At 46.4% G+C, this 26,941-nt stretch overlaps 2 protein-coding genes and 1 long non-coding RNA gene across 6 annotated transcripts in view; 1 reads left to right on the forward strand and 2 right to left on the reverse strand.

Annotated features, from left to right (window-relative positions):
- Positions 1-6,681: 6,681 nt before the first annotated feature.
- Positions 6,682-13,980, reverse strand: LOC149334938 (uncharacterized). Of its 3 annotated transcripts, XR_016283986.1 has the most exons (4): positions 13,254-13,590; positions 12,370-12,486; positions 11,545-12,199; positions 6,682-11,490 (listed from the first exon to the last, which is right to left on the reverse strand). It is a non-coding gene; the product is annotated as an uncharacterized LOC149334938 (long non-coding RNA). The 3 variants fall into 3 exon arrangements; XR_016283988.1 differs by lacking the exon at positions 13,254-13,590 and adding an exon at positions 13,608-13,980 and having other exon boundaries at positions 6,682-11,734; XR_016283987.1 differs by lacking the exon at positions 13,254-13,590 and having other exon boundaries at positions 6,682-11,734; positions 12,370-12,628.
- Positions 13,981-14,363: 383 nt separating this feature from the next.
- Positions 14,364-22,957, forward strand: LOC149334939 (uncharacterized). Its single transcript, XM_089551600.1, has 7 exons — positions 14,364-14,522; positions 14,715-14,865; positions 15,388-15,484; positions 16,187-16,571; positions 19,382-19,547; positions 21,267-21,709; positions 22,776-22,957. The coding sequence occupies exons 2-7, from the start codon at positions 14,794-14,796 to the stop codon at positions 22,924-22,926; spliced, it is 1,314 nt and encodes a 437-aa protein (XP_089407726.1). The 5' UTR covers positions 14,364-14,522; positions 14,715-14,793; the 3' UTR covers positions 22,927-22,957.
- Positions 22,939-26,941, reverse strand: part of LOC149334940 (SLIT-ROBO Rho GTPase-activating protein 1-like) — a 31,134-nt gene continuing 27,131 nt past the window's right edge. The window contains exons 12-16 of one of the 2 annotated variants that reach the window (XM_089551599.1): positions 26,066-26,127; positions 25,146-25,184; positions 24,892-25,072; positions 24,341-24,394; positions 23,105-23,243 (exon numbers count right to left, since the gene is read on the reverse strand). In XM_089551599.1, the coding sequence (XP_089407725.1) occupies positions 24,382-24,394; positions 24,892-25,072; positions 25,146-25,184; positions 26,066-26,127 (295 nt within the window). In that variant the 3' untranslated portion in view covers positions 23,105-23,243; positions 24,341-24,381. Of the gene's footprint in view, positions 23,244-24,340; positions 24,395-24,891; positions 25,073-25,145; positions 25,185-26,065; positions 26,128-26,941 lie in introns of both variants that reach the window. The other variant, XM_089551598.1, reaches the window with a different exon arrangement.

Raw genomic sequence — 26,941 nt, forward strand, 5'->3', positions numbered from 1 at the left:
GAACAGCGCAAACACAGGACGAAGTTAGCCAAAAAGATCAGCCGTAGAGCAAACGCAGGATAAAGCATTATTGAATCCTTGCGTGACCTCGGTCGTCTACAAGATACCGCTATCATGTGAAGCGTCCTACATTGGAGAGACAGGAAGATGTATCAACGAGCGTCTGCGGGAACATTCCAACTCACTCGAGTCTGGCACAGGCATCAATCTGCCTATTCATTGTAAGAAGTGCCTGCCAGCCTTCGACAGGACTAAGGTTTTAAGACGATATCCCCAAAAACGCACACGAGAGATTCACGAAGCATGCCTGATTCGGAACTGTGGTGCAACGTGTATCAGCAGTCCGTCCATAACGATCTACTAACTACAGATACAGACTATCTGGAAAAGAAGTAATCTTACCTTAGAATACATTTTTCGCCTGTACCTAATCTTTTAGCCACTTATCTTCCTTACCCCTTTTAGCAAACCTCCAAGCCCTTGGGCCGTTTTTCTCCGCATTCCTTGTTGTTCCCAGTTTTCATTTGTCACTCTGCCCGCAATCTCAAACCATCGTTCCTTGTTCAAACTTTTATCGCTTTTATGAATTTTATCATTTTATCGCTCTTATTCGGCCCTTTACATCACCCCTTCGTTGACTCAGCTGATAACTCGCCTCAAGACTACTTATTGTGTGTACTATCGCGGTGTAGCTCATACTGGGCGCGATAGTAAGCACATCTTCGAAGAAACATCAGTCGTTAGTCAGTGCCTGTATGGCTCGTTTCTATGCTTCGTCCTGTGTTTGTGTTCTCTTTTTGTCATGTAACACCAACTAGCTCGCGAAAGCATCCTCGTATCTGCAGAAATGCCTAAGCCACGTGTTGGCACTGCCTGGCGGCAGTGGCAGTATTTATGCGCAACACAAAACGAACTTGAAAAAGAAGACATTCATCATGACAGTGCTGAACCATGAATAGGACATCACTGGAAGCAAAACTGCTCGGTAAAATCACCTCATATGTCATGCTATTATTCAGCAGTGATCAAGAGGCAGACTCTCCGAGTTGACCTCTATAATTTAAGGAAGATGTGTCCTTAGGTAACTCACACTTAATTTATGCTTGTACTTCAAATGAAGGCATCTATCGGAGTGAAGAGTATTATGGGCAGCTTTTGACTAGTCACAGCCACGCTTGTGGTTCTGATCTACAAATACTAACAGCAGCCTCAATTTTAATCTGGCTTGTATAACGTTTACGCGCGCTGCAGTGCCACTTTGCAAACATAAGGATTAGTATAACTCTGAAAGTGGGACCAGTTAAAAGCTTTGTGAAAACATTTCTCCTTTCTAATACAAAATAACATGCATTTTTATTTATTTTGCTTCTTCCCTTTAATTGTTTTTTTTTTTTACCTTCTTGAGCAATACGGCAGTCAGTGACATACAAGTACAGACACGTAAGGTTGGCCATGAGCCTCGACCAGTTATGGCTATTGGCCCAACAGATCTTTCTGATAAGCAGTTTATACATGATATAAAAAATATCTAAAGAAGTGAAATGCGGGTAGCGATATCGATTAAAGCGCAGGGGTCGTCTACACATCTTTTATTTATTCCGAGTTCTTTTTTTTAATTTATCTCTTTATCGCTTTTACTCACCATAATAATAAAAAAATAATATCTCCCGGCCGTAGTATCTGCTCCCGTATCTGCACTGGAAATGTGGGTATCGGCGCATCTTGGAAATACGAAGCTTATCATAGGACTTCTTCATCGACCGCCTCACTCTGCCTCAGATTTCACTGATTGCCTGAATGAAGCGTTAGAACCGATACTTAAATTTCTCCAGTCTTTTCTTGTCATGTGCGGAGATTTCAACAACTTTTCTATCAACTGGTTGAATTGCTCTGTCATACCTCATAACAACCGAGCCGAATGCATTCACTTTCTTTATCTGTTGTAACTTTATCAACTAGCCCAAATGGTTCATGAACCCACACGTGACGATAATATCTTAGATAGTTTTCACCAGTGACCACGCGTCTACTCGTGCGCTGGAAGAAATGAGCGACCACAAGATTATTCGTTGCTGCTTCAGCTTGCATCGTCCTGATAATGCAAACAGATGCTGGACAATGCACGCCCAGACACGCCTAAAATGAATAGCATTCCGACAAGCTTTGCAGCTTATTTCAGCTGTGACTTAACGAATATTCGCGTTACAAATGAAAATCTGCATTTAATTTGAGGCAAACTAACAGAAACCGAGGGCGCGTGCGTTCCAAAACACAATCTCAAACAGAATAAATGATCACTGTTTCACTCATGACTGCAAGGGCGTCCGCAGAACTTTTTCCAGGGGGGTGCACCCGATTTCCGGGTATGGGGGAGGCGGTAGGTTAGCACCAAAAAGGAACTAGGGCATAAATAATATCCGTAATTCCAGGGGAGGGGGCAACCGCCCCCCCCCCCCCCCCCCCTTTTGCCCCCCGTCCGGACGCCCATGCATGACTGCAAAAGATATTTAAACAGAAAAAAGAGAGGGCATACAGAGAAGCTTCGAGAACTATTGCACCGCTCGACTGGAATAAATACAACGAACTTACTGCGCTTACTGGAAAATCTTAAAATCAGCAACGTATCGCCAGCATTAGCAGCCGGCTCGCCCGTGTGGCATTAGACGGGTGCGCCGAAACCTGACATATTCACGAATGCGATCTCTTTCGGTAACTTACTGCCTCTTTCTACACCAATCAACCAGTTTCAATTCGCACCTATTATATACTATCACAGCAAACGGCGTTGCCCGCCCAATCCACAGGATGAAACTAAGAAAAGCCCCAGGATTTGATGGGATCAGCACCAAAATTCTGAAATTAACATGCCACAAATCATCAGATTTGCTCACACTACTATTTCAACAATCTCACGGATACTAAATTCCTTCCGGACGACTGGAAACAAGCATACATCACTGCTATATTTAAATCAGGTAGTAGCACCGATCCAAACAACTACAGGCTTATCTCGCTCACGTGTACTTGCTGTAAACTACTATAGAGCATACCTTGTTTTTACATATCAGGAACCACTCAAAACCTGAATAATTTACTTCTCGACAATCAGCACGGATTCCGACGAAATCGGTCATGCCAGTCGCAACTTTTCCAACACGTGACTGTCCTTCATCAATGCCTGTGCACGTCGCTTTTAACGTACGCCATTTTCATCGACTTTTCAAAAGCGTTGGACCGTGTTGCTCACAAATGCTTGCTGCTAAAGACCCGTAACTTACAGCAAGACGATAAAACAGCAACATGGATCGAGCAGTTTCTAACCGATCGTTACCAGTCGGTCGAAATTGAGAACTATACATTTCGAAACCCGCTCGCGCAATATTCGGTGTCCCGCAGGGTTCAGTATTAGGGCCCTTGTTTTTTTTTTTCTTTAGTTTAGATAAATGACATAGCATCTAGTCTCACTTCATCTATACGATTCTTCGCATATGGCTGAATAATTTACAGGGAAATAACTACCCCAATGGATGTTCTAGCCCTTCAGTCCGATTTAGCAGAACTAACGAAATGGTGTTCGTCATGACAGATGGATATTAATGTAAGGAAAACTAAACATGTAAGATTCTCTTCTGTAGAGAAAAGCACCAAATTATTAGATTAAATAATAACGGTATTGATTCTGTCTCATGTATGGAATATCTGGGAATATTTTTCAGTCATAACCTAACCTTGGATGCCTACACAGAACTCATGTAACAAAGCTTTAAAAAAAAAAGGTCTTTTGAAATGTCGTTTACGCCTCGCGAACGCTGAAACAAGGCACAACGCTTACACCACGCTCATCAGGTCATCTCCTGAATAGGCCTCTATTCTATGGCATCTTTCATGCGCGATTCTTACAAATTCTCTCGAAGCAGTGCATAATAAAGCAGCCATATTCATGCTGTCGTCTTAATCACGTCATCGAAGCGTATTTGCACCGAAGTACACGCTGATTCTTCTTAATTCTTGCCACGCGTAGAAAGTTTGCCCGGTTGTCATTCTTTCATACGTTATACCACACCGCCCAGCCATTCTCCCGAAATCATATCTTTCCTGCGCGTCATTGCTCAGCTCGCCTGAATCATGCGCATATGATGTCCGCCTGATTTTTGCACTCGCCCAAAAATATCAGAAGTAGCCGCTGGTATGAATGGAACGCATTGCCATCTAGCATCGTCAGCCATACCGAATCATCGTCTTTTCAAACTGTCTTACTAAAATTTTTGAACACAGAAAATTCGTCATATAGTACTAAAACATCCCCCCCCCCCCCCCAATTTAGGTTAAATAAATAAATAACAAATAAGAAACCATGTCTACTCCTTGGAACCACCTTCCCGCAGACATCGCTTGCACCTCTGACTGCGCACTTTTTCATGAGCTTTTGTTCAACTATTTTTCTTGCCACATCGTGGTTTGAGTGGTTAAGAAAAAAAAAGTTATTTGTTCTTTTAGTGAATTGTTTAGCTTCCTTTTTCGTGCGTTTTATTTGTGTAAATTCTGTTTCGGATTTTTTTGTATGTAATTATTTTCATGCATTGTCTTTGGCGCAACTTTTGATTCTTTGTTTAACCCGCAATCCTCTTTAAAGCGACGGCGCTTGTGGGTACAATAAATAAACAAATAAATACGTAGATCAATAAATAAATGGCAAAAAAAAACAAGCGCTTTGGCATTTATTCTGAGCGTTATTTGCAACACTCCATTGCTCTCAGTGCTCCAAAGACAAGAGCGTATCTGATCTTGTGCAGAGTGGTTTGGTGACCATCATCATCAGTGACGGATAATCGCTGGTATGGTGAAGGGTTGAAATGCGGGCCAGTTGGTACATTGTAAACGGAGAAAAAAACCAGTCACACAAGACGACGGACAAGAAGAGTGTACACACCACAACGACTGGACTAACAACTGAAGTTTATTGGAAGATACATGGTCCGAGGAAGGCCAGCAGACCATTCTTGGAAGACCATTCTTGGTAGAGGCAAGGGAAAACAGGAGCGGGAAATACTGGAGGCATATCATATCGGTTTGTTAGGCTCTGATTGTATAAGCACAACTTCGGTGCGCCTACTTGAAAAAGAATTTGCTTTTTTAGGTCGTCCACGATAGTTTAGATTTCTTGTCTTTGTCTCTTTTTGCGCAGTGATTAGTGATGATGCTGTTGCGCATGCTCTGCTGGCCTTCCTCGGACCATGTATTTTCCAATAAACTTCAGTTGTTAGTCCAGTCGTTGTGGTGTGTACACTCTTCTTGTCCGTCGTCTTGTGTGACTGGTTTTTTTCTCCGTTTACGCTGGTATGGTATTCTCAGACAGTCCCCGAATGGAACGATGTTACGCATTTGCATAATGAAAGGCAAGCACAAAGCAAGGCGACGTGCATTGGCGGCACAAACCGAGTGTGGTAGCTTCGCTATAGGCGGTAATTTCGATTATGCAACCGTGCGGAAGGGTTCCATATAATCATTGACTGCGCCATGTCCTTGCCTGTTTAAGACTATCTTTTTTATTGTTAGATAAGACACAATGATCTCTGCTGGCTTGAACAGGATGCAGTCAAGTCATACATTAATTGCACGTAGACTCTCTTCTAACCCGCGCAATATACGCCGCGGATTGCAGCTGAGTCCCGCCACGCGCCGTCCCGTCGACTTTGCCCGCTCGTTGTTGGAGGATGTCGCCGTTTGGTGCTCTTTCGCAAGTCATCGTCGCGCCGAGGGCCGTTATCGCTTCACGACCGCGGTCATGATCGCCTGTTTAAGCGCAAGAATAGGTGCGCACTCAGGCGCGTGAATATCTACGCGACAAAAGTCCATTTGGCCACTATGCACAGCCACCGTCCAGCACGTGCTTGCCTGGCAAGCAAGACGACAGTTCGTAAAAACGCGGTGCGAAGGACGCCGGCCATCAGCGTTTAGTAGAGAGTGGGTGGCCTGGGGCCCGATTCTCGATATTCGCCAATCCGCCATGAGCGGGGCGTACCCGTGACGTGTGAATCGGGGCGGTGCCAAGTTACGTAAACGCAGAATAGGATGACGACATTGAAGAATAAAGAAAAAAGTATGACAAAAAAATAAACAGTGTCGTCTGCTACTTGGCGCCAAGTACAAAAAACACCGCCGAGTTGCGGCGCGAAGGTGAGTTAGCACAGTAGCGCCGTCGAGATGGACGGTGAAATGCGTTGCGGCGGCGGTCTCAGCGTACTCGCCGCACACATTAGCTGAGTGATGGTGCTGAATGCGACGCTAAAGACCCTGTGGCCGGTCGTCACGGAAATAAGAGCGACCGCTTATTGCCCGAAGCCATCGCGCAGCGCGTCGCGTCTCCGCACTTGTGAGATGCGATCAGCGTCACGGGGAGAGGAATTGGTGGAGAAACGGCTGGCTCTCGATCGTAACCTCAACGCGTCAGTGGCGTTGGAAAGCTTTACCTCACCGCGTCACTTCTTCAGGTGCTTAGAACTTAACGCTACCCTTGGTTACGTTTGCAAGCGGCCGCGCACGAAACGCGACTGCGAATCGCGTCAAGTGCAACGCTATGAGCGCGTACTTCTTATTATCAAAAGCGTCAAATGCGAAAGCAAAATAGGGAGATATTGTTTCCCGCCAGTACTTAAAGAAAAACAGACACAGCTAAAAGTCCACTGTCAACAGAAGCATGTATTTCACAGTGTTGGCGTTTCACTTAATCTCAATAGGACATGGCACTCATCTTTTGCTTTGTGAACATTAACTAAGTCTGCCTGCAAGCAGACTTCACGGACTTTATATAAAAGCACCTCACGAATGCATGGCGTAGAGTAGCAGGTACATTATTTCATTCAAATAAAAAAAGGCTCTCAATAATGCTATTTCATTTCAATATTTGAAAAGGCCCTCAATCTCTTTAATTCTGTCTAACAATGAGCACACAGCACTTACCAAGGGCATATAGGCAGCTACACCACTCGTGTGATGCAAGTACGCACCAAAATGTGAGAGGTGAAACAAAATTTGCCATGCCCATCCCTACAATTCCTTTGCTGCAGGACAACAGTAATGCATCTACAGCAGCACCAGGCAGCTCCTTTCAATGCAGCAAGATTCCTTGTAAGAGGGCAACGTGTGATGCCAAGAGAGGTGAAGTCGGCTGGAAAAAGATATCTTCACATATGCTACTCAACATTGGGGAGTGGGACGAATATAGAAGAGGATAGTGAAAGTGGAGGGTGATGCCACATTACAAACAGCTAATGCAGTGTGCAAGACACTTGCTTTATTTGCTTCATGCAAGTTATTGGTTTGGTTTATTGGGGTTTAATGTCCCAAAGCAACTCAGGCTATGAGGGACGCCGTAGTGAAGGGCTCCGGAAATTTCGGCCACCTGGGGTTCTTTAACGTGCATGCAAGTTATTATCATAGGATGCACATACACGCGTATTATCTAGTGCACATGTCATATTAAGCCTGAACATGCCTCGGTGTCAGGTCAAGCTAGGAGCTGAAGGAGAATAAAAACAATGGTGAGTTAAGAAGGAAGAACAGCAACACAACAAGAAAAGCACAAGCATGCACAGCAGCAAGATAACACACAAAGGGGGCAAGAAATGCAAGGCTAACATGGCCCACAGTATTTGAGGGAGGCAGCATCACAGACAAGCAGTGGTATTCTGGCAGAAGGTCCATTAATGCAGCATGATAACACTGGATGATGTGGATTGGTTTTGGCAAGCCCTGTGCACTCCACGAGCAATCTACAAGAGGCCTCAGTCATGTTTCTAGCCTGATGTGCAAGTGCATGACTTTCCCTCTGTGCACACTCCTGACCACATACATATCAGGGCCATTGTTGGTTCTCTTTGCGTGGTGAATCACAATGCTGTTAGGCAACATTTACACCATACACTGATGCAATAAAGACCCTGTGATGCCACTATTGTGCACTACAGGAGAGTAATGCTCAATGAAATGCGTTCGCTCTCAAAGTAGTTTCCTTTACTGTGAACTAAAATAGACAACCCTCTATGTACACTCAAAATATGACATCTACAGTTCAGTGAAGGGCACCATACCAGATGTAGGTGCTGAAATGTCGGCAAATGTCTGAAAGGACACTGAGGACCAATCGAAGTTGCTCTGCAAAAGTAGATTACCACATTCCAATAACAAAGGGCTTACTGAGAACAAAGCTTGTGTACAGCTCAGAGATTATTTGTTCAATGAAGCAGTTCAAAATTACTGTGGTGAAGCGCGTTGGCAGGAAGGAGCCCTTGGTTGGCAATAACTTTATTAGTCCCACTTCAGTGGATCAGGTGAGGGTGGCTGAAGGGGTGTTGAACAGGTTGGCGACGGCCCTCAGCCCACTCTAGGTGACCAGGCATTGTTTGGCTGCGGCGACCTTCAAGGCCCAGACCATGATGCAATGCACAGAGCAGCCTCCCATCGCTCCTGTGATTCCATCCCTTGGAAAGGAGGTTTTGGTTTGTTTGGGCAAGCCTGATAGGTGCATTTAAAATTACGCTCTGGTGCTTGAGCATAAGTGACAGGTTGGAGATTTCTCCCTTCTATGTATGTATTACACTCTACTGCATGAAAAAAAAAAAAAATAGAACACTTAAAATGCCTAGTGGTGTGTGCGCATGGAGGGTAAATTGTTTTTTTGAGCATGATTAAGGGAGCTTGAAAAATGGTAAGCAAGTTTGACTCAGAGTTTCCATGAGGAGAGTGTTAAATTAATGAACCGGAACTATTCATCACCAATATAATGATATAACAGGTAGCAAAATGTTGATGAAATTGGAGTCATTGCAAGTGCCTGTGCATAAAATTTAAGCCCCCTGAAAAATTACCGTCTTGTACAGCTTTGCTGGCTAATTTCTCTTTAAGTTCAAGCAGAAGTGTGAAACCAAACCAAGTCAGGTGGAAACAGGCTGCTATTCTTTTTTCACACTATAAGAATAATTTTTTTTTTTCTGACTACCACCAAGTAATATTATTAGTGCTGTATGGTATGTGATGGCATCACAATTAGTGCTAAGAAGTTATTGGGTGCCATGTGCAACCAGAAAAGAAAGGTACGGAAAGCTTGCACACACCAATGTCAAGGAGAGAGGCTGCGATTCTGCAGAAGACCCAGTGTTATCCAACCGGCATTGTGTCAAAAAACAAGCTTCACGCGTGGATGTCCGCAGTGAAAGTCACTGAAAAGAGGATTTGTAATCTGAATCCAAACGTCAGCACATGTCTGAAACTACTTCACTTTATAAAATAATAGATTTTACGTACAGAAAATTAATAAAGTTCTGTCTGCCTTGAAACCCATGACCCCTGGATTGCCAGCCAGGCACGCTACCAACTAGGCCGTGCAGGCACATTGACTTTACTGAGGTGCAAAGTGGGAGGGAGTGATGCGCGGGTGCTGTTGGCTTAATTTGAAGCCTAGCATTGTAATTACTGCAGTGAACTAGAGATGTGCCAATTAGTGAGAAACTAATTACAATAACATTATGTAGGTGAACTGCAGTGTGGAAGAGTTCAAAGACAAGAATTAGGAACCTGTGTTGAAGCAACTGTGATAAATGTGTGAACACGAATGAAGAACAGTGACTGTGTGTGTGAAGAGAAACCACTGTAGGGAGCCATAAACACTGTCGTGTCATACCCATGAATGCTGGGCTTAAGTGTGCCCCTACATTTCTGGGGAGCGAGACAAGTTGCATTGCCTCTTAGGTGTTGCAATTTGCTCAAAAAAAGTGAGGTGTCTTTTACATGCAGAGTGAGAAGTTTGTGGAAGCCATTATTGGCAAAATAATTTATTTCCATCACTGAACTTCATGCATCCTAGAATTAATTATGCAGCCTAACTGCAAATCATTACCTAGTGCAACAATACACATTGACGAATGTGTCTCATCTACACAGATAAGAATTTTTTTGGGACAGGCCCGTCTTTCATAACCGTTTGATGGTAGTATACATGCACATTAGTGTTGCCTAGTTCGCAAACTTAAGTAGCTAGCAGTCGCCTTTGCTAAACAGAAAAATGGCAGCACGTACACTGATATGGTCCAGTCACACTAAGGGTTCAGGGGGTGAGCAGGTTGTCTCGGATTTTTCATAAAATGACCAAACAGCATCCCCAATTTGCATGAAGCAAAACGCAAGGGAACATGTCAATGAAAATGGGATCTAACAGAGTTTCACTGGGAGGAAAGGAGGGCAGTGATCTTCCAATGCATGCATTCAAGGTTGATGGCCCAGCACAGAAAAAGAACACAGACCACAAATCCTGGAAAGAGAAAAAAGATCCCAAACATGGGAAGACCGCCTGAGTAACCCAGAAAGATCAACAAAGTTTACTACTACTACTACGACTATTATGATCCATTTCCAGTAGAATTATTGAACCGGATTATGCCCTTCCAGCTACAAAATGCCATTTGGAGCTTTATTATCGAAACACAAATTACGTCCAGCTGCATAATTTATACCTCCATTTACCTTCAACTGAAATAATGTACAATTTCTAGGTTTTCGTCACAGGTACAAATTTGAGCTAGAAGATGGGAATGGGTAGACGTGTGAAGACGCTGGCCAGGCCTTGCATTTTCATCTGGGAAAATGACCATGAAACAATTACGTGACTTCTCCTTCAGGAAAAATAGTTCACTGCTGTATAGCTACTTCCAGCATGTGAAAGAGGCAGCCGAAAGCAAGCACACAGAGGCAACCAGATGCCATGAGACAAAGCATGTTGCGATCTTATCACACAAACAGTGCCACACAAGGCATGTTGCACCCTGAAGAACAGATGTTGTAAATGACTAGAGGCATAGCGACCATGCTGTATGTTGAGGATGTTGTGGACTGCTGGCTCTCAACAAACACCAAAGCAAACAGATAAGCACTGGTGAATGCATGTGCAGTGAACACCCTGGTGCTAGAAGGAAAACATTTTGGTGCTTTCCTGTCCTTCACTGAACTTAAGCACCAAATAAAATGTGCGTTGTGTACAAGCAGAACACATAGGGAGGCACCACACGAAGGGATGGCACTTCTTCACAATCACCAAAGCATGTGTTGAAGCATGCACTCAGCAAGTTGGCAGACGGTAGGCTGAAAACACTTGGGGCACTTCCTGACTCACACAAAACTGCAGCACCAGACAAAAATGATTTCTACTGTCATGGATATCACCAATATGGTCCTATTCAAAGAGCAGCACCAAAATGATGAAGACTTCATCAGCTTCCTGGCAGTATGCTATCAAACTTGAAGCAGAGCAAATGTATGCTGATTACTTGTGGCATAGCTACACGTGACAATCACGGCAGTGAGTGCAATTCTCGAAAGCAGCTGCTGATCATGCACTTCCTGTCTGTCAGGTAGAATCCAAATGGTGCTGTGTCCTCCTCCTTGCTGTAGATGTTGGTGCTCCTTCTGTTATCACCACCTGCCAGTGGTGTCATGGTCCTGCAGCTGAGTGTGGATGAATATGTTGTGTTGCACAGTGCAAGCTCCGCTGACCTTTGCAGAGAACTCTTGACCATGGCGTACCATGACCATGACACCTTTGCAGACACCTCATGTAATCGTTCAGGAACCCAGTATCACCACCCAGCTAGGCAGCCAGTCCAGCCGAGGGGTGAGCGAAGATGAATCTGGCATCATGGCTCCCGAGCACACGAGACCCCACGGTGAGAGTAGTCCACCACATCTGCATAAGATGCAAACCATCACCTGCACATTAATCAACGCTGTGCACTGAAATCTTCCAACGAGCTAGACATTGCGTTTCCAAATATGAGAAATTGTTGAAGCCTCAAGTTCAACTATTGTCTAGTTTTACGTACAAATGTAAAATACGCTGACTGCAAAATCATTCATTAGTATCAAAACGAAGTGTTGCCATATAGCTAGAGGTACTTGATGACACATTTCCCAAACTGATGGATACAAATAATTAATACACACTTTTTATACTCAAGAAAACCACCACAGAATGCACTGCAAGGAAGGGCACAAGTTCAACTGTTTATGACTACCATGAGTTTTTTAGTATATGCATGCTTTTTCATTTTGCACCAATTGAAATGAGGCTACCTTGACATTGCGGTCACTAAGAGAAATCCAAAGCCAGAGAACAACACTGCGTGTCACCCACACCTATCTCCACTGTCACCTGAAAAGTACAGACATGATTAATTTACATGTGGTTCTATTTACACTGTTCTTCCTTGCTCAATAAACTATATATAAATGCAGAGAGATATCATTAGCCGCATGCAATCTTACTGCAGGCAAACATGCTATCCCTTCATGCCTGCCACAGCACACTAAGCACGTGCTCACCAGTTTAACGATTTCCATGCGGGCAGCACATGGAGAGAGACTGCACATAAATGGGTCATGGATGGATCCCGCACAGATTCTTGTGAGCTGGAACCTTCACCGGCAGGAACACCACACCTGTAAATAAAATGTACAAGACTCATATATATTTGTTTTCCGTGTGCCCTTAGAGAAATAATTTTTTCCACCCTCCTACGGTAATTTCCACGTGACTGCTGCGTAACTGATGATGTAACACTGTTATGAAAATTTCAGCTTGAATAGCGATATCACTTTAGTGTGCTTCATTAATAATGCTTAAGACAGGTTATAGTATTCTTTTACGGTGTCACGCATTTTTTTTTTTTTTTCACACTTAAGGAAACGACGCCTTTCAGCTGATTTCACCGATGCTGCCTTTCACATTCATCAACACCAAACACAAAGAAATCGATCAACGTACTAGCATGCTAGGCTTTGTTTTCTCAACTTGGCGCTGTGTGTAAAAACTGAAACACAGTATGAAAAAAGCAACGCGAAGTGCCGAATACAAATTTCGGATTCTTGTTTTAAAGTCATCTCCAGCATGCATGCGAAAGGAATGAGAATGATGCTACACACACACGGAGGTCTCGTCAAGAAGCCCGACACATTCCTGGAGTTTGTTGCTCGGCCGCGCGAACACCTCTCGTGTCATCCGCTCATCACGCGAGGCAAAGCCCATCCGTTCAGCGACGTTTCACAGCTGGCGATCGTCCCTCAGAGCTCGACAGTTCGGCACTGCTTCTCGCCGCAATGCATCCTTGCATAGCCACCACATATATGCCTCGTCAGATGATTGCACAGACGAGCTGTCTAGTCAGAGACAACTCGAAAGCATCGCGGTGACCTCGAAAGTCGCTCACCTTTCCCACTTCTAGGGTTTAACAAACGACGAATGAATGCAAGGAGCAGCAAATCGCAGCACCGGCACCGCCATTCGAGCAATTTTCGCGCTTCACTAACCGCACGGACGGATGATTTCTCACCGCGAGCGAAGGGTTTGCAACGGGAGAGCAGTTAGCGCCCCCATGCGGCTGTACGCTTAAGCCTTCACTATTAACGCTCTCGAGGGTTGCTTATTTCAGATGAGCTCTTACAACGCGATATCATTACATTGTGCAATCAAAACAAGACTTTTGTAAGCTTAGTTTTGTCTTGAAATAAATACCCGTTAAAATGCGGCTACCTAACGCCGTATAAATCAGCATTACACTAACTCATTTGCATGATTCGGGTACCTTTCGCCGGGCGAAATGATGGCGGCGAATTTCAGCCATTTTTTGCAATGGCGGCACAACGTAAACGTGATGAAACGTCATTCTGACATCACTCCAAAATGTGTGCCTATCACGTGATTTACGTGATATTGTTCCAACCAATCAGATTTTAGGAAGTTGCCATTTCCGGTGTGCAGCTATTTTCTCCGAATTGGCAAGTCGAGCGCAAGTGCTCTCGCACGGACCGCTTGTAGCTTCTTTTCCCTTCACAATCACATATATGTACCAGCCGGGCACCAAGAATAGCGCTACAAAAATGCGTTTTCAATGCCACGTCAAATCGACGTCACCGCGAAAAGTGCTTGCGTAACCGACCCTGATTGACACGCCCATTGACGGCGATTGACACTTCTGACAGCCAATCAGAGAGGCAATATGGCGCCGACAGGCGAATGTGAATATCGAGAATAGGGCCCCTGGTTGTACCCGCCGTCGCAATAGTCCGCTTCCGCTTGGACCGTCCTCGACGACCAGCCGCCGCGGACAGCCGGTGTGCGCCGGCTTCTAGTGAATCAGCAGCCCAGCGTTTCTTATCGCGGCTGGTGGCTGACGCGCACGTGCACGCTCTTGTGATCGATAAGCCACAAGCGCGCGCGCGCGCAGCACACTCAAAAAGACGCGCGGCTTCGAGGCGCGGCTCCACTGGCTGCTTCGGACAGCGAGAAGTGTCACGTGACTCAGCCTCCTCCTCGCTCCAGCCCTATATAAGCGAGCGTTTCGCCATTGCACCGTCCCTGCCAACTGTCTCCCTGCTGCCCTGTGGTTCCGCGCTTAAGCTGTTTCTTCGTTGTTGCCACCCCAAATCCAACCATTCCGTCCCAAACCATCTCCGGCGGTTGGGACGCTTCTCCCAAGGTAGGAACGGCGTATGTGGTGGCCGGCGTGAGGTTTGGATTCTCTGTCGGTGATTTCATCCGCCCTGGGTCGAACCTTACGCCGGCCCTGCAGCAAAAAAAAATCCGGCGGGGTTGCGAGTTCGGAGCGGGGGTCGTTGATAAGACAGCCATCACTATCGACCGAACGTGGACATGTTTTTGCGTGTTGCAGGGGGGCCTGGCCTCACGGGTCCGCCTGCCCAAGATCCGCGTGAGCGGGAGCGGACCGCCTTGGGACGAGAGCTGAGACCATGAAGACTTGCGAGGTTGTGGACCCCATGGTCGGGGACGTCGGCATGGTTCATTCCATCACATCCAACCCGGTACGCCCAACGTAATCGTCCGACTGGACACAAAGGCAGGAGCGGGCACGCAATGGCTGTGTGGGGGGGAAAAAAAAAAGTGATCTGCGCATCGCTTCGTATGGGGAAAGACAGCCAGCCGGCTGCGCGAGCGTAGGCTCCGAGCTTAGACGTGAAAGGGCAGCTGCTCGAGCTGCGGTCTGGGTGTTTCTCGCGGAATATAAAAAAAATCTGCTCGTTCATACAGCCACCGAAAAGTGTCGAAAGATCACGTGTTGCCGCCCTTCAGGCTGCACTTCGCGCGGAGAGACAATCGAACAGCCGCGGAGATAATGACGTAGTACAGTCACACTTGCAATACTCGAGCATTGGCAAGCTGCCACGCTCGCTGCCGCGAGCACTTGAACAGGGAGGCGACCCACTTCGAAAACGGGCGTTGCACAGTCGAAACGGCCCGACGTTTATGCTGGTGTTGCCGGCGTGAAGCGAAAGGCGGTTGCGCGATCGGCAACTAATCTCTCTGGATATGGTGTGTGCTTGCAGGACAATGACCAACCCTTCTTCGTCGTTGACGTGGGTGACATTGTGTACAAGGTGAAGCTCTGGAAGCTGAAAATTCCACGTGTGGAGCCCTTCTATGGTGAGAAAGTTATCCATGCTGCGGGAAATACTTTTGAGGCTCAATCACTTTTCAGATAATCGCCTAATTAACTCCTTGCATGCAGTGTCACATTTTGCTAGTAAACACTGGCATATCATCCGGCTAGATTTCATATTTCTTATCTGGTAGCTACAAGTGACATGGCCTCTTGGATATCATTGCATGCTGCCAGAGATTCGCTGTTCTGCTTTCTTGGCTCACTACCTTTTGCATCAGCATATAGCATATAAGAGTGCCAACAAAACTAGGCTTGTGTGGTGTCTGCCCTAAAAACATTGTTACATGTCATGCATTGCTAAACCGCTGCTCAAAAAACATCCAGCAGAGTACTCTTAGAAGTAGCTTGCTTCCAACATCTGCTTTACTTCATTTTGCCTTTGTAAGTCATTCTTGGTTAACTGTTGCAAATTGTGATTATGTTCAGAACATGCTGCAGCTTCAATTCTGCCAAAAGTGTACTGCGTGTTCACAGTAGATGAGTGCTTTGATACAAAAATGCAGTACACGGAGAGCTTGCAGGAGCAGTGAAACAGGTGGCTAATGTGCCTGCTGTACAATGACTTTGTGCATAGATTCGCGTCTCAGGATTGTCTGTTTTCCTGCTCCGCCTTTAGACACTGTCTTGTTTGGAATCTTTGCCGAAGTATGCAGTGACTGAAATGAATGAACCATCCCGTGCAGCTGTCAAGTGCAATGGGGAGCCGGCAGTGCTTGAGCTTCTGGCTGGCCTGGGCTTGGGCTTTGACTGTGCCAGCAAGGCAGAGATCGACACCATGCGAGCCATAGGCGTGGCCAGCAACCGCATCATCTACGCCAACCCGTGCAAGACCCGCTCGTACATCAAGCACGCCGCTGCCGTCGGTGTTGATCTCATGACCTTTGACAACGAGCCGGAGCTGCACAAGGTGCGCGAGCTGTACCCGACTGCTCGGCTGGTGCTGCGCCTTCGCGTCGATGACTCGGGCTCAGTCTGTCGGCTGGGGCTCAAGTTTGGCTGCGAACTGTCCGACACTCAGCACCTGCTCTCTGTGGCTCGTTCCCTGGGACTCAATGTCGTGGGTGTCAGGTGAGCTGCTTGCATGATCACTTTGCGTAGTCGAGAGTTCGACGGAAATCAGTCTGGTCAGGCATGGTGATCCGATGAAATCAACAAGCAGTCACTGCCCGTATCTGAAAATGAAGACTTTTTGAAACCGCTACGGATTTCTTGTTCACCTTTTTGATTTCGGGTTCTGCTGGTTTCGTGTGAACCAGAAACCGTGGCGGTTTCAACAAGTTTTTCTTTAATTTCAGCTACAATCAGTGACTGGTTCTTTGTTTCATTGGGTCACTTAGTCCATAACGCGTTTATTCACTGTGTGCGCAGCAACACATCGCTTGTGACAGCCAGTATACTAAGGACGATTTTAAACAAGGAATAGCCTGGGGGTGGTCTAATTAAGCAAGTTCTGGCCTGACCGTAGTTGAATTAGTGTGTTTCTAATGGGGAAAACACTAGGTGATTTATTGTGGAACATGTTAGGTGAAAGGCTTCAGTACTAAATGTTGCCGTTTTTAGATGGACTAAATTTCGCATAAGCATCAAATAGCCATGATGGCTGAAATGTTTCGAAGTCTATAAACTACACTGTGGTAAAATAGCCATGATGGCTGAAATGTTTCGAAGTCTATAAACTACACTGTGGTAATCTCTCGTGTGCACAAAACTTGAGATTTAACTCCAGCAACATTGGCCCATGGCATTTTAACCATGTACGAACTAGTCAAAGGACAGGTTTTTCTTATTGCAGCTTGGGCAGAATACACTGTAGAGTTGGGCTTTTGGCTTTGCACCCAAGTGGCTAAAACAGTAGCTAAAACAGTGAGCACTGCTAGTAGTGGCACGAAGGTTGGAACAGTGCTTGTAACTACAGTAAAAGTTGTTAATTTGGATTTCATGGGACTGGAGAAAGTGTCTGAACTAAGTGAATGTCGAATTATCAGGGGGACCGCGGAAAACCACAACGTCGTCTCGCATCAACATTGCAATATTTCTTGAAATGATCGGTAATTGTTGAATGCTTTGCGAGAAATGATTGCACGGTGAACTTTTTTCTGCAGTTCTGCAAAATGATGCAGTGCGCTTATGCTGCACCAAATTTATCCTCCGGTGCACACAAGACATCAAAGCCTCCCCACACATGCACACTAGCACAGCATGCCAAAAAGAAAGTACATCCTGTGTACACATATACGATATAATGCTAAATGATTACAGGCTCTGCAACGGCACTAAAAATGCCGACCGCCTAGGCTGCGAAGCCAGCGCAATGAAAACAAAGCTGAAAATAAAGGGGTGGAGCTTGAAATAAGAAAGCATCCTGTCGTACCTTCTTGACTGATGATTGTAGCGATGAGCGTTGTGCGTTTTCAAAACAACTGATCAGTTGTTTTGAAAATGGTACTGAGAAAGTGAATGATGTGTGCAGTTACTGAACGGTGGTTGTGTGCAACTTGTAAAATCACCTGGCAGCAGTATTTGGATCCGTTTGATAGCATCTGTTTGCTCTTTCATGCAGAATTGCACTCCACTTACCATCATAATCGCCAGATTTCAGGTGTCCTGCTGCCTGTCCTAGTTGACCTAAGCATGACCAAAGTGCTGAGCATTAATGAGTTTCATGCCTTACGATTGTACATAGCTTGACGGGACTGGTTGGGTAGTGTTCCTAGCTTTTCCATTGATCCAAAGACAAAAAGGCATCGGTATAAGCTAGCAAAATATATGCGCAGCACCTGAGTAATCACCTTTTAATTATCGCATTCCTGTTTTACTATGCGTTGTTGGAGAGCTGGTGACTAGGCGTTGTGAAGGAAAAGAGCGCCAACGGAACAGGACAGAGGAGAGAACACACACATACATGAGCTCTCGTGTGTGTGTACCTGTTCTCCTCTGTCATATTCCTTTGCTGCTGTTTTCATTCGTAACATTTCTGTTGACCTGGGTGTCACAATAGCCTCTGCTCTTTCAAACGGAATGTCACTCCACTTTCCCAGCTGTCACATGCCCAGAAATGTACTGTCGTTGACATAGCGAAATTCCCGAAGCTATGGCAGTCACACAGCTGTCTGTAGTCGCTTTAAAAAACCTTTGTTATTTTAAGAACCACAAAAAAGTAATTTGACCTGTTGTAGTTTGCAGTTCGTAAAAACAAACTTGCGTTAATTAGATGTACAAATGTGAAGAGACAATACTATAATTGAGAAAGCAAATTAGTGAATCCTAAATTTTGCACTGGTTATTGCTGTGTGAGTGACAGGCAGGGTCTGATACATGGGTGAAAATACTCTTTAAAGCAGTGCTTGTATGATCCTTGTGCGGGAAAATGATAAGGCATTCGTATGTTTCAGGTCATTGACTAAAAACACGTACTACATATAACTGTATCCAAACTACTGAAGTTGTTAATGTATTTTTCCCGCAGATATATTGACCTGTGCAGGCTGCCGCAGTAGTTAGCTGTCTCTGCCATTTCTTAGCAATGCTCTTTGCATTGTTCCTGCAGAGCTTCTTGTTTCGTTTTTGCGCAAGTGGTTCCAAAGAAAAATGGTTCTCCCAACTGCTCAGTTGTGTTGAGAATGGTGCTGAGAAAGTAAATTACTGTTACTGACGATAGTGGTTGCGTGTAACTTGTAAGAGCAGCTGGTCAGCAGTATGTGGATGCATTTGATGGCATCTGTTTGCTTATAAGTAATAAGAGTGATGTCCAACTGCCATTTTCAGTGTACACAAACATTAGTTTATCGCATGAATTATTTATAATTATTGCCTGGAGCCAAGCTGCATTTTCTGGACAGCTGTGTGCTTACCCCAACCGCCTGTTTGTCACTGGGCAGCTTCCACGTGGGCAGCAACAGCCATGAGCCACAGTCGTTTGCCCGTGCCATTGAGGGCGCACGCCAAGTTTTTGACCAAGGCCTAGCCATGGGCTTTCCCATGACTCTGCTGGACATCGGTGGTGGCTACCCGGGTGACCGCGGCTTCCAGAAGCTTTTCGATCAGGTACGCTACTCTTCCTCCTTAGCATGCTGATACTGGCACCGAGGCGTCACTCCACTTTGTGTGTTCTTTCAGTTCCGATGGCAGTGTCCCTTGCAATGACAATTTGGTGGGCGCAGTTGTTGCTGTGCCAGAATAAGTCCAACTTGAAGTCAGCTATAATTCAAGTCTGGCTTTGACAAGTTCTGCGGCTTGTCTGGCTTCGACAAGTTCTGTGGCTTTGACAAGTCTGCAGCCATGCTACCCGCACCGCGGGTAGCATGGCCGCAGGTACAGATCTGGGCGCTGCGATTCTGATTGCTCGCGTCTGTTGCCGCGAGCATGCGCAGACCAGCTCTGGCATGCGCGCTGCAGTGCCATCTCGAAGGAGGTGCGCTGGACAGAAACCACACGCAGCTAGAGTTCCACAAACATTATTCGCTTGAGGCAAATACTTTAGAATTTCTTATACCGAACATATGAACATGCTTTACTGTTCTCCCGAATATTCGAAATTATCGAATATTCACACACGCCTAAAGAAGCCAGTGTCTTTTCCTTGTTTGTTTTGACTTGTAAGCAGGCAGCCAAGGGCAGATCATATGGTTATCTGGACTAGAGTTGCTAAGTCAGTTCAATACAAACTACTTGGAGTTGAAGGATACAGTTGGTCTATACAGGTCATGCTAACAAACCTGCTCAGTGTGTGGCTGGGCATTACTTCTAAATGGTAGTTTTTTTTGTTTTTTTTTCTCTGGGCTTTTCTTGCTGCATCTGGATGTTTGGTTTTAAAACTCGACTATATTAGTGTGTACGACTTTTGGTGCTTTGATTGTTGATCATGTGCTAAGCGAAACCTTTTGAGGTTCATATAAAATTCGTGCACTGCAGTATCAAGTACAGTTATATGCCCCTTACAGTTGCGTCACAGTTTGGTTGGCAATGGTGAATTCGGTGCATGCAGACCCGAGGGCCATTTCTGGACCTTGAGCTGCACTGTAATTTGGTGAGAGGTTTGTCCAACTGAACTGTTTTTCCTGTACTACTACTAGCACATAGCTAATAGCATGGCCGTAATGTTCTGGGGTACTTTACTTTCAGTTTTTTTCAACCCCGACACGAGTCACCAACAGGTGTGCGGTAGTTGGCAATTTGGAATAGTTCCGTTGCCCACAGGCAAGGCAGTAATGCAGCTTGCGTGTGAAAAATTGTTACATTTGAGGAGCCCCTGTTGTCAATTTTCATTGACAACTTATTCGGCGCAAGTCCCTCATTGGTTACTTTTCACTCGATGATGCTTTTGGCCTGGACTTTCCTGTTGAAAGACAATTGCAAAAGTGTAGATTATCTTCTGCCATTTGTTGAGAGCTTCAGTGCGGAGAAGTCCTGGAATTCACGCTGTGTGGAGAGCGTGCACTGGAGACACTTTCGAAGGAAAATGTTTTTTATTAACCTGCAATGCTAACTCGGTGGCCAAGGCATTTAGCAGACGAGCTCAAGGTCGCAGGATTCAATCTCTGCTGTGGTTGCCGCATTTGAGGGCTGCAGGAATGCAAAAAGACACCCATATGCTGTGCAATGCTGGTGCACATTAATGAACCCCAAGTGGTCTAGTATATTGTTCTGGGGCCTTTCACCACAGCAGCTTTGAGGTTTGGGATGTCGCACCCCATATACCATGCCCCCCTTTCTAGGCACTGATGTGCTTGCCCCCACCCCAACTTGTTCCCCTGTTCCACGCAGATTGCGCACACAATCAACAGCAGCCTGGCAGAGCACTTCCCAGAGGAGTGCGGGGTGCGCATCATCGCAGAGCCCGGCCGCTTCTTTGTGTCATCTGCCTTCACACTGTACACCACGGTGATCGCCAAGCGCGTGGTCGCCAAGCGGCCCATGTACTACCTCAACGATGGAGTCTACGGGTCCTTCAACTGCACAGTCTTCGACCATGCCCAGCCCGTGCCCTTCGCCCTGCGCAGTGGCGATGGCCCCCTGCAGCTGTGCTCCCTCTGGGGTCCGACCTGCGACTCCATGGACATGGTGCTGGAGGACGCGCTGCTGCCCGAACTGGCGACGGGCGACTGGGTCGTCTTCGAGAACATGGGGGCCTACACAATCTGTGCCGCATCGAACTTCAACGGCTTTCAAACACCCGAGGTCAAGTACATGCTCACCTACTCCACAATGTGAGTCTTTTTAAAATTTATGTACTAACTGTCAACCCTCATTTCAGGGTTGTTACGGGGCCACACACTGTATACCACTGCTTGTGCCTGAATTTTGTTGGGACATTATCCTCTCGCAATTCCATTGAAATTTGTGCTTGCTAGCATACCACTGATGTTACTGAGCACAGTGTTCAAGAGCTGAGATTAAACTTAATTTGGCAGAGAGGCATGGTCATATTGCTTTATGCCACAAGTCGTTTTCATTCCTTTGGCTCAAATCAGTGAAGCCTTCAATCAGAAAAGCTTCCTCTGTGCCCCTCAACTGAAGACTTGTGGCTCCATCTATTGGAAGGAAAGATCACCAGTGTCCAGCCACTATGCGCAGGAGACTCCGTGTGGACTGTATGCTAATTAACCAACCCTATCCTGAACTACCTTTTCAATTGCTGCAGCGATTGCTTGAAAAATAGTCGAAACATTGCTCCAATATTTCAGGCACTGTTGTGTTTCTTGGCCCTGACTTGATGAGAGCTCCATTTTTCATAGTGTTCCAAACAACGTGCAAGGTGGATAGGCTACTGCAACTCTGCCTCACTGGGCTGTAAATGCTCTGGCGCTACATAGCATAGTTTAACAGGTTAATATCGGAAGCGCTCACTTCCGCTTGAGTCTTCCCGTGGGTTACCTCTCTGTCATTGCCCCATGCGAACAGACTGTTCTTGCTTTGCGCAACGAATACATTCATTCGCACTATCTGGTATCGTGATGCGATACGGTGCTGACATGAAGAAAGCATGGCTATGACTCAGAGTGTAATATTATCGCTAGTAGACGGAATGTGGGGAGCAATGCGAAAGCAAAACGTCCATGGCTATGTTCACACCTGTGTCTTTTTTCGCGTTTAACCAAATTTTTCTCATGGCAACATTTTATCGCACACTGTCTGTCACAATTGCACTTTTACACATTTATCTTCTGAGGAAGGACATAATCGTGTGCACAAAATTTGCAGACACTTTTTGGTGATGCGACAGAGCCACTGAAAAGCTCTTCTGTTGAGGTTTGCCCCCTTTTTCCTTTGCAGTGCCTACCTGCGAGAGCTGCCCTTCTGGGAGAACCTGGCGCGCCACCTGGGCGGAGCCCTCCAGCAGCCTCAGCCGGACACGTGCGGAACCCCAGGGCAGGGCGCGGGGGCGGCAGGAGTGCCGCCCCCGCTGGCTGAAGCGCGCGGCTGAGACTAGGCCCAATAAAAAGGAGGCATTTTTATTCTCGCAAGGCACTGCTAGTGGCCGCCGCGGAGGGGCCCTTCTTGAGCGTGCACTGGTTGGACAGGGCAAATCGCTCCGCGGCCGTCATGTCGTCGGGCAGGTCCTGCACCAGGTCTGGCGCGTGACTGCGCTCTATGTTGTCGATCGACACGTGCACCCGGGCCAGGGCATTGTCCAGGTCTCGTGCCAGCTCCTGATTGGATGTCTCCCGGCTGATGTCGTATGCATCCAGGTTGGGCGCCGCTCCCATGGCAGCGGCCGTGGCCACCACAGGGTCCTCATCTCTGTGAGAAGAGGGAGAGGAACACAATGACACGTGCACCAACATGAAAGGGAACACATTAGCATCCACCCAATGATTGCAAGTACGACTGACTTGTAAACTTTTTAGTGTGCTATCACTAAGGCTTCCATCTTCAAAAAAAAAACGCATTGTCTGTCTGAAGCCAGCTAGACCTGCAGAAAATGAAGTAAATATGGCTGCGACTGTGCCACGCCTGGGTCGCGAGCAGATCAGCTTTGCTGGCCACTGAATGACAGCACAATGCTATTGCCACAATCTATCACCCTTTGCATGTCATCTTATGTCATCTTAGTGTCCAGTTAAGGTGCTTTTCGCCCATCTTTACCTCATGCCTCAAACAAAACTTTAATGCAGAAATATCTGAACTCATTCTTGTATGAACACAGACTGTTCCCTCTCATACTGGAGCCACGTGTATGTATTTCATTCTTCACTTGACACCTGTCTGAAAGGGAAACTCTCATCGCCCTGACTCTTGTCCTGTCAAGCTGAACTTCACACAAATGCAGCTATACTCCATCTCCAGTCTTTTGCAGTGCTGTGATGAAGGCTACAGCTAATCAGAACGGCATGTGCAGGAGACTAGGCAGACGCCACATTTGCAAATGCCTGCACGCCACTTTGCAGCTAGCCTCAGCAGTGCTATGTCCGGTCGGACTTTCTCTGCAAATCTAACCAGTCAATGAAACCCTCATATTTTCAAAACGACAGCCTTTAATTATTGCAACAATTGTTCGATAATAGTCTCAATACTGCTCACACATTTTAGGGACTATTTCTTGCCTTCCTTGGCCCTGACTGGATGAGAGGGCTCTACCTTTCACAGTGCTGCAAAAGCCTTGCGAGATGAAGTACAGGCTGGAGGAGAAAGATTGCATGCACCGCAAGCCCTGAAGAGAGTGCACTGTGAAGCTAGCTCTTTTGCGAGTGCCTCACTTAACGCCTACAAGCATGCTCCAGCACCCTCTGTTTGCAACAACATGCTGCGACTGAAAGCCAGACCACCTGACTGAGGGACAGTGACCAGTTATCCCAGAGCCTCTGCTATGGCCAGAGCAATTACGGGGGACTACTGACCAAGGAAGCCCCTAGCTGTCCAGCACGTGGGGGATGCTCCCTCAGCCAGTCGCCCTGTGCAGAAAGAACGGCGCTTCTATGAGGTGCACTCCAATCCTAACCTGCATATTCCACACTGCACCATTTGACGCCATGCACAGTGATATGCATGTTCTGCTATGATCCAATGGTAGTCTGCATCGGCAAAGAGCCTAGCATCCAGATGCACAATGCATCTTTCTGAGCTTTGCTTGCATTTGAAAGGGAAGCTTGCGTGCTTCTGAAATGGAAAATCTCTCCCTTGGGAGGAAAGGGAGATCATTCTACTTAATTGGCAAAACTCTCAAAAGCTTAACTTAGCATGAAATTAAATGGCACATTTGGAAACTGTACACAAAAATAAAGATTTCAGTGTCGGACCATTCACCCCACCCTAATTCCTTTGCTTTGGCTACCACAGTAAGCTGGAAACTATCGCCAGTGTGCCATCTGTAAGCAGACACACATGCTGCTGGCTCGGCAGTCTGGCAAAGCTCGGGCGCCTACATGGTGAGGCCAGGCAGCAGACGTACCTGATGCTGAGCAGGATGTACTTGTCCGGCACCAAGCCGTCCCTGCCGTCAAAGTGCCCCTTCCACCAGTCGGCTGACACCTGGCTGTAGAGCATCAGCCTGTCACCTCGCCGGAAGGACAGCTCCCGCTCTGACCGGGCCACAAAATCGTACTGGGCCGTCGCTTCCAGCACATCCGACCCTGCGCACAGTTTGCAAGGGGAACAGTCAAATCTCTAATCGTGGCTTTTCGGGCCGATGTATGTCATACTCACTTCCAAACAGGGAGATGTCAGGCTCGCTCGACAGGGCATCTGTATGGAAGAGACGCACTTTCAGTCTGAACCCTCGCCTTTCAAGGCATGCTGGCAGCATGCTGACACGGCAATGGCCGGTCGACAGACCTATTTGTTATTTTTTATGGCAAAAAACCTGTTCACTGATATTCAATTTCTTGTGGATTTAAAGCTAACAACGAACTTTCAAGACACAGCGAGCAAAGTAACTACAACAGTCTGTAAAAACGTAGAATCGACTTTGCCTGGATGCGATCAATCGAGATGAATCTGGCTGTGCCTTGTATCACAATCCGAGCTATAAAGCCGCATGCCAGCAGCTTTGACGAATGCGCAAACAACAAATGGAAAGCTTTGCATCAATATCGAGTGCAAGGAATGTCATGTTGAGAGTACTTTTCAGCTTAAGTCAATATTCATTATTTTGCAGCATGTTTTTAAGTTCACCGTTGACAGGGCTGGTTAATCAGCAAGTTCAAAAACCACTAGTAACTGAGCACTAAATTGAGAAATCTGCTCCCAACAATGCATGCTTTGTTTTTTGTTTTGTTTTTTTTTAGAAACTGATGGAAAATGAACAGAAGTGAGGTACAAATTTGAATTATATAAATTAAAATTACAGCTAATATTTGGTCCGACAAATAAGCGGGAAATGTTGGAGATAGGTAGAATATGGGCTGCGGATTTCAAGAATGCTTCAAACAATTATTTTTCCCGTGATATGCCCCTTTAAATTTGTGTCCGCAATGAAGCACGACCCCAAGCAGGGGATGCAGTGCACCAACTGGACACACGGGAAGGACACGAGCAAAACAGCATTCACTATTGTCTCTCACTATAACAGGCCATCTGCCGCAATTACAACTACCCTCATCAAATGGGCTCACTAGGCGACTTGCCTTCGTCGGAACTCTGGGCAGCCCCTGCAGGCTCAGCAACTGGTTCCACAGGCAGCTCATCCCTGCACAGACTCCCGTCACGTTAGTCCAAGCAAAAGCAGGCAGCATTGCCCACAGCAGTGAATGAAAGCAGTACAAACAGACAAGGACAAAACAACTGACGGGACAACATCCGTCCTGTTGGCTGTTTCGCGTTTGTCCTCGTATGTGTGCACTGGATCAGTCCGCTATGCACAACCAACAAGCCCAAACCAAAACTCTCATCTATGAGATGCTGCCCAGTTCGCACACCCAAGGCACAAGCCATGAATGGCGTTGTAGTTTCACTCATACACACTGAGAGCCACTATGAAGTGTGGCAAACCACAAAAAATAATTACAACGAACCCCAAGAAGTGCAGAAAACAGTCACCAGCTAGACCTTTTTAACAAATAGGGAGTACGCCACAGGCAAACTCGGCTGAAAAATGTGACCTTCCATGTGTCATGAAACGATGCTGCATGGTGCACACACGACAGTGGAAGCCAACAACGCGTACTCATCTCACAAGCCATTTGCAGTACTGTAAGAGGTAGCGCTCTCTCGTCTAATAAAGGCCAAGGAAGATAACAAATAGTCCCTCAAATATTTGAGCGGTGTTGTGGCTATTTTCAACCAATCACTGCAGTGAAACGGTGGTTCAAGGATTGTGTTTTGAAAGGACGGCGAGCATTTCATTCACCGGTTAAATTAACAGAGAAAGTCTGCACTGATACTGCACTGCGGAGGCCTGCTGTGATGTGGTGCACCGCCATTCGTAAGCATGGCCTCTGCCCAGTTGGCCAGTTCTCCTGCGCACAGCAGCTGGACAGTAGTGCTCTTTCCTACCAAGTGAT

Source organism: Amblyomma mixtum, chromosome 7, assembly GCF_055824585.1.
Source record: "Amblyomma mixtum isolate Tamu chromosome 7, ASM5582458v1, whole genome shotgun sequence".
NCBI classification, from domain to species: domain Eukaryota; kingdom Metazoa; phylum Arthropoda; class Arachnida; order Ixodida; family Ixodidae; genus Amblyomma; species Amblyomma mixtum.

Coding starts and splice junctions, on each gene's coding strand:
- LOC149334939 (XM_089551600.1), top strand. CDS start 14,794: ATGAAGACTTGCGAGGTTGTGGACCCCATGGTCGGGGACGTCGGCATG. Junction 14,866..15,387: donor ATTCCATCACATCCAACCCG/GTACGCCCAACG, acceptor GTGTGCTTGCAG/GACAATGACCAACCCTTCTT. Junction 16,572..19,381: donor CTCAATGTCGTGGGTGTCAG/GTGAGCTGCTTG, acceptor GTCACTGGGCAG/CTTCCACGTGGGCAGCAACA.